Source organism: Cervus elaphus, chromosome X (assembly GCF_910594005.1).
Source record: "Cervus elaphus chromosome X, mCerEla1.1, whole genome shotgun sequence".
NCBI lineage: Eukaryota > Metazoa > Chordata > Mammalia > Artiodactyla > Cervidae > Cervus > Cervus elaphus.
The window spans coordinates 98,592,985-98,599,164 of NC_057848.1; the positions used below are offsets into that span (position 1 = coordinate 98,592,985).

Genomic DNA, 6,180 nt, shown 5'->3' on the forward strand with positions numbered 1-6,180 from the left:
TAGATAATAGGACATATGAATAAGAGTTATAAGACCCTCAGACTTTGCCAGTGATTTATTCTATAACCTTGAATAAATTGCCTAGTTACTTTTCGTACCTTGAAAGTGAAACTTCTTTTACTTACCTCACATTGATGCCTCACTAATTAAAATGAAAGTGTTTTAAAGATCTTTGGGGAAAATAGGCTGTGAATGCATCCGATATTATTTTTCCCTTACTCTCAACTCCATTAGGCACAGTCTGCTGATTCCCAGTTGCTATTGGTTGGTAAATGGCTAAGGAATTTTTATTGCTAACTGAGAATTTACTGTTTGCCAAATACTATGCTTGGTGCTTTACATGGATTATCTCTTATTCCCATGATAGCCTTATGAGATGGATATTTAATTATGGGTCTATAACACCATGCAAAGAGAAAATCTTCAAAATTGCAATGTATTACAAAGTAAAATTGTGAAGGAAGATCTCTATCTTTGACAAGTTTTTGCATTTTTTATTCTAGATAGCAACATCCCCCCCAGGCTCCAGAGACTAAAATATCAAAGTATAAATGACAATTAACAATTTAAAATGCTACTTCCTCACATGGAATTTGCATTTTAAAGATAATAAACTTTAGCTCTTTCGTCTAGGCCGCCGACATGCCATCCAGACTAAGGAAGACCCGGAAACTTAGGGGCCACGTGAGCCACGGCCACGGCCGCATCGGCAAACACCGGAAGCACCCGGGAGGCCGAGGTAATGCTGGCGGCATGCATCATCACAGGATCAACTTCGACAAATATCACCCAGGATACTTCGGGAAAGTTGGTATGAGGCATTACCACTTAAAGAGGAACCAGAGTTTCTGCCCGACTGTCAACCTTGATAAATTGTGGACCTTGGTTAGTGAGCAGACACGAGTAAATGCTGCCAAGAACAAGACAGGAGCTGCTCCTATCATTGATGTGGTGCGATCAGGTTACTACAAAGTTCTGGGGAAAGGAAAGCTCCCAAAGCAGCCTGTCATCGTGAAGGCAAAATTCTTCAGCAGAAGAGCTGAGGAGAAGATTAAGGGTGTAGGTGGGGCTTGTGTCCTGGTGGCTTGAAGCCACATGCTGCGAAATTCATTAAATGTTGAGTACTTTTCAAAAAAAAAAAATAAATAAAAAATAAAAAAAAAAATAAAGATAATAAACTTTAAACCAAAGAAATGGCACTCTACCAATGACATTTTCAACACCATATACTATGGGTACTTTGCAGTAGTTATCAGAAAATATGGAAAGATTAAAAAATCACATCACATTAGAATTATCCACTGTTGTTGAGATTAATTTTGGGGGAAATTGCTATAAATATTCTCTCTCCCTCTCTATGGTAGCCCAAGGAATCTTCTTATTTTCAAATATATAGTTGTGTGGGAAATATGAAATGGAAATCAAAGGGTTGATTGCTTAATAGTTAATGTTGAGGTATGCTTGGGGCAAGATTCCTTTCTCTTAGGAACACATATTCCAAAGAATTTGGTTCTTCATACTCAATAACTTCAATTTAGTTAAAATCTGAAAAGAACCTGTACAGTCCTCATCTTTGACTAGGAAAGAAGTTGTAGGAGCAGTCAAACTATGAGCAACAAAATAATTGTGTTATATAACTTCCTTAGGAAGCCAGTAGTACTGACTCACCGTGTTCTCCAAACTTCTCCCCACCTGCTCCTGCTCAAGCTTCAAAATTCGTATCCATAGTCTAGAGAAATAGCTTTTGTCTGGTACGATGACATCTAATGATTCATCAGCTACAAGGTCATTCATAAGTGTGTGCATCACAGGCTGTATACATACCTAGGGGGTTATTTTAAATGATTTGGACATTATTTCCCACTTTGCCTATTTCCAATATACACATTTATCAGGAAGTCACTGTTGTTTTTCAGTTGCTCAGTCATGTCCGACTCTTTGTGACCCCATCAACTGCAGCACGCCAGGCCTCCCTATCCTTCACTATCTCCCAGAGTTTGCTCAACCTCATGTCCATTGAGTCAATGATGCCATCCAACCATCTCATCCTCTGTCACTCTCTTCTCCTGCCCTCAATCTTTCCCAGCATCAGGGTCTTTTCCAATGAGTTGGCTTATTGCATCAAGTGGCCAAAGTACTGGAACTTCAGCTTCAGCATCAGTCCTTCCAATGAATATTCAGGGCTGATTTCCTTTAGGATTGACTGCTTTGATCTCCTTGCTGTGCAAGGGACTGAGTCTTCTCCAGTATCACAGTTCAAAATCATCAGTTTCTTTATGGTCCAACTCTCACATCCAGTAGTACATGACTACTGGAAAAGCCATAGCTTTGGCTATATGGACCTTTGTTAGATTTCATATTCACACATTCAAAATCTCTGCAACTGTCTAGTGTAATAGCCTGGAAAATATGACATGTGTGATTTGAGAGTATGACTAAAACAAAATGTCTAGATTTCATATAGTTTGCTCTTAATTATGGGAATATTATTTTAACTTCACTTTAGGAGAAAGAAAAGGTGATTTGGCTCATGCCGTGCTCAGCAGCTTCAGTTGTATCTGACTCTTTGCAACCCCGTGAATTGTAGCTCACCAGGCTGCTCTGTCCATGGAATTTTTCTGTCAAGAATACTGGAGTGGGTTTCCATGCCCTTTTCCAGATTTGGCTTATATATTCTAACTAGTAGCAATGACTACTTACATAATACCATGCCATGATATCATCACAGGCAAAGGACCTACTTGAAGCTGCTTCTAACTTAAATTATTTCTCAATAGAAACGCCCCAAGACTGGGTTTTAGAGAATTCCCTTTAACCACTGACTTTGATACTAAAGTCCATATATATATGCCCACACTTCTTTATCTATTCCTTAGCTGATAGATATTTAAGTTGCTTCCATGTCTTGGCTATTGTAAACAGCACTGTGATGAACATAGCGGGTGCAGGTATCTTTGATATTATAGCTTCATTCAAACATATGTCCAGAAGTGTGATTGCTGGACAGAGGAGTCTGGTGGGCTACAGTCCATGAGGTTGAAAGAGTCAGACACAAATGAGCAACTAACACACACACACACACACACACACACACACACACACACACACACACACACTTGACAAGTCTATTTTTAGTTCTTAAGGAACCTCCGTACTGTTCTCCATAGTGGCTCTGCCAATTTACATTCCCACCAGCAGTGTAGTAGGGTTCCCTTTTCTCCATACCCTGTCCAGCATGTGTTATTTGTAGACGTGTGTTTTGTTTTGTTTTTTTGGGCCACACCATGCAACATATGGGATTTTAGTTCTCCTACTAGGGATTTAATCTACACCACCCCCCTGTTCCACCCCCACCCACAGTGGCAGTATGGAGTTTTAACCACTGGACCACTGGGGAAGTCCTATTTGAAGACTTTTTAATAATGGTCATTCTGACCAGTGTGAGGTGATGTCTCATAGTTTTGATTTGCATCTCTCTAATAAGTAGTGATGTTGAACATCTTTTCATGTGCCTATTGGCCATCTGTATGTCTTTTTTATGTCTTTTTCTTGTCTGATTGCTACGGCTAGGACTTCCGATACTGTGTTGAATGGAAGTGGTGAGAGTGATAAGAATCTTGTCTTATTCCAGATTTTAGCAGGAAGGTTTTCAGCATTTCACCATTGAGTATTATGTGATCTGAGATTTTGTCATAATAGCTCTTATTATGTTGAGTTGTGTTCCCTCTATACCCACTTTGGTTAAGAGTTTTTTCATGACAGGATGTTGACTTTTATCAAACGCTTTTTCTGCATCTATTGAGATGATCGTGTGGTTTTTGTCTTCTTTGATGTGTATCACATTAACTGATTTGTGTATGTTGAACAATCTTTGTGACCCTGGAATGAATCCAATTGAGTCTTCTTGAATTCATAAACAAGGCAAGAAATCAAGGAAATATAAACATTGGTCATTAACTGAGATAAAGTCCGTATGATGACACTCATTCAGTCTTCTTCATTTTGAATAGTGATTTGAGCTATTTTGTAATGTTGAGCAAATTGATGTGTGTTTCACTTGATTTCAGCATCAGAATCATCACAATGATATGACCAGGTATTATCATAAAATAGATTCTAATAATTCATAGGGACACAACTGGGAGTCTTGTTCTAGTAATGGTAAAATGATTCCATTGCATACTACATCTCAATGAAAAAGAAAACATGTCCATTATCTCTTTTAATCCTCAGTACAATTCTCTAAGCTTTGTCTTATCTTATCTTTATGGACAAAGAAATTGAGGCTCAAAGAGAATAGGGGACTAGCCTTAGAACTGTCCTTCAAGATAGGTTCTCTGAACAAGTATAAAATTGTGTCCTTTTCCCTACAGCTCTGCTTTTCTGTCCCAGTACTGATGCCAACTCCCTCAAGTAATTTATCTTCTTTGAATGTAAGTTTTTTCACCTGCAAAACTGGCCATGGAATGTAGAAAGACTTGAATCTTAGTGATTCGAGCCTGTGAACCAAAGATTCCTTGAGGTAGGAGTGGGAGAGGAGTACATGAATTTATATGTCCATTGAATAGTTTGCATAGTACATAACTAACTTGTATTGCAATATGTGTCTGAAAAAATGCTGTTGAAATTAATAAAATACACATTCACTCAAAACCAGTATTGAATCCATTGTAGCTTTTTGTTATTATATATTTCCTTAATCAACAGCTACTAAAAGTGCCACCATTATCTTGGGAGATCCACCACATTTTGCAATGTTAAAAAGGGTCTTTATACTCAAAAAGTTTGGGAATCTCTAAACTTGATGATCTTCAAAACACCTCTGAGCTTGAAAATTCTATGAAATTATTACACAAACCAAGTCTTATTTGATCATTAATACAGAACAGGACTAATTAATTGTAATCCAATTGGCCAAGTAATGATAGACTGTTTGATCTATTTGATCTGAGAAATCATATGAAACCAGCATGAGTATATTTTCATCTAAGAAAAATCAGGAAAGTGTGGGGGACTTGACATAATAGTGATTTCAAAATAGAAATATGTCATTATCCTCCTAATTCCCATAAGCATTTATTATCTTGTGATTCTGAGTGGTGGGCAGTATAAATCTAGTTAACTATATTGATACTGGACTTCTAAGTGGCACTAGTAGTAAAGAACCCATGTGCCAATGCAGGAGACATAACAGATGTGGGTCTTATTCCTGGGTCAGGAAGATCCCCTGGAGGAGTGTACGGCAACCCATTCAAGTATTCTTGCCTGGAGAATCCCATGGACAGATAAGCCTGGTGGGCTACAGTCCCTGGGGTCACAAAGAGTTGGACATGACTGAACTGTTACAGCACGCATGTGCATATTTGTATTAGCCTTTTAGGGGCTTGTAATATAAGGTATTTGTTATTCTACTGCCCTTCATCCTTTCAAAAATATGTCTGAAAAATGAAAGTGAAATTCACTCAGTTGTGTCCAACTCTTTGCGACCCCATGGACTCTACAGTCCATAGAATTCTCCAGGCCAGAATACTGGAGTGGGTAGCCTTTCCCTTCTCCAGGGGATCTTCCCAACCCAGGGATTGAACCAAGGTCTCCTGCATTGCAGGCAGATTCTTTTACTAGCTGAGCCACCAGGGAAGCATGTGACATATTCTCACCACCTCTTCTTTTTTTCTTTCACCACCTCTTCTTATCCAAGCTATCATAATCTCTTGCCTATAAAATTACACCTTACAAATTGATTTCCTCTCTTCTGCCCTTGTCTTCACTATAGTGTATTTTCAACAAACAAGCCAGAATAATTTATTCAAAACAGGAAGCAGAGCATGTTGTTCCCTTCTCACAACTCTCAAACAATATACCATTCAAAGTAAAAATCCAAGTCATCCAAATAGTCAAATACCCCCATGATTTTCCCCTTATTTTCTACCATTCTATTTATTACTATTTCACTCCACTTAGTCCTTACATTTCATCTGTGCTTAGCTCCATTTCTGGAACTTTAATTTCCAGGAGGTAGATGTTACTTTGTGCTGTTTGTTCTCTATAGCTTCCTTGTAATAAATTAGAGTGGTCTGGACAAGTGAGGGCACTTCCTAACTGTCACAGCTCATATCTCAGAGCATGGCATTAACTCTTTGGTAAGAAAGCTCTCTTTGCTATGGCTTGACTAGAAGAGAC

General features: G+C 38.4%; 1 protein-coding gene across 1 annotated transcript; it reads left to right on the forward strand.

Annotated features, from left to right (window-relative positions):
* Positions 1–621: 621 nt before the first annotated feature.
* LOC122690234 (60S ribosomal protein L27a) lies at positions 622–1,169 on the forward strand. Its single transcript, XM_043897286.1, has one exon. It carries the CDS (start codon positions 643–645, stop codon positions 1,087–1,089), a length of 447 nt encoding a protein of 148 aa, XP_043753221.1. The 5' UTR covers positions 622–642; the 3' UTR covers positions 1,090–1,169.
* The last annotated feature ends 5,011 nt before the right edge of the window (positions 1,170–6,180 follow it).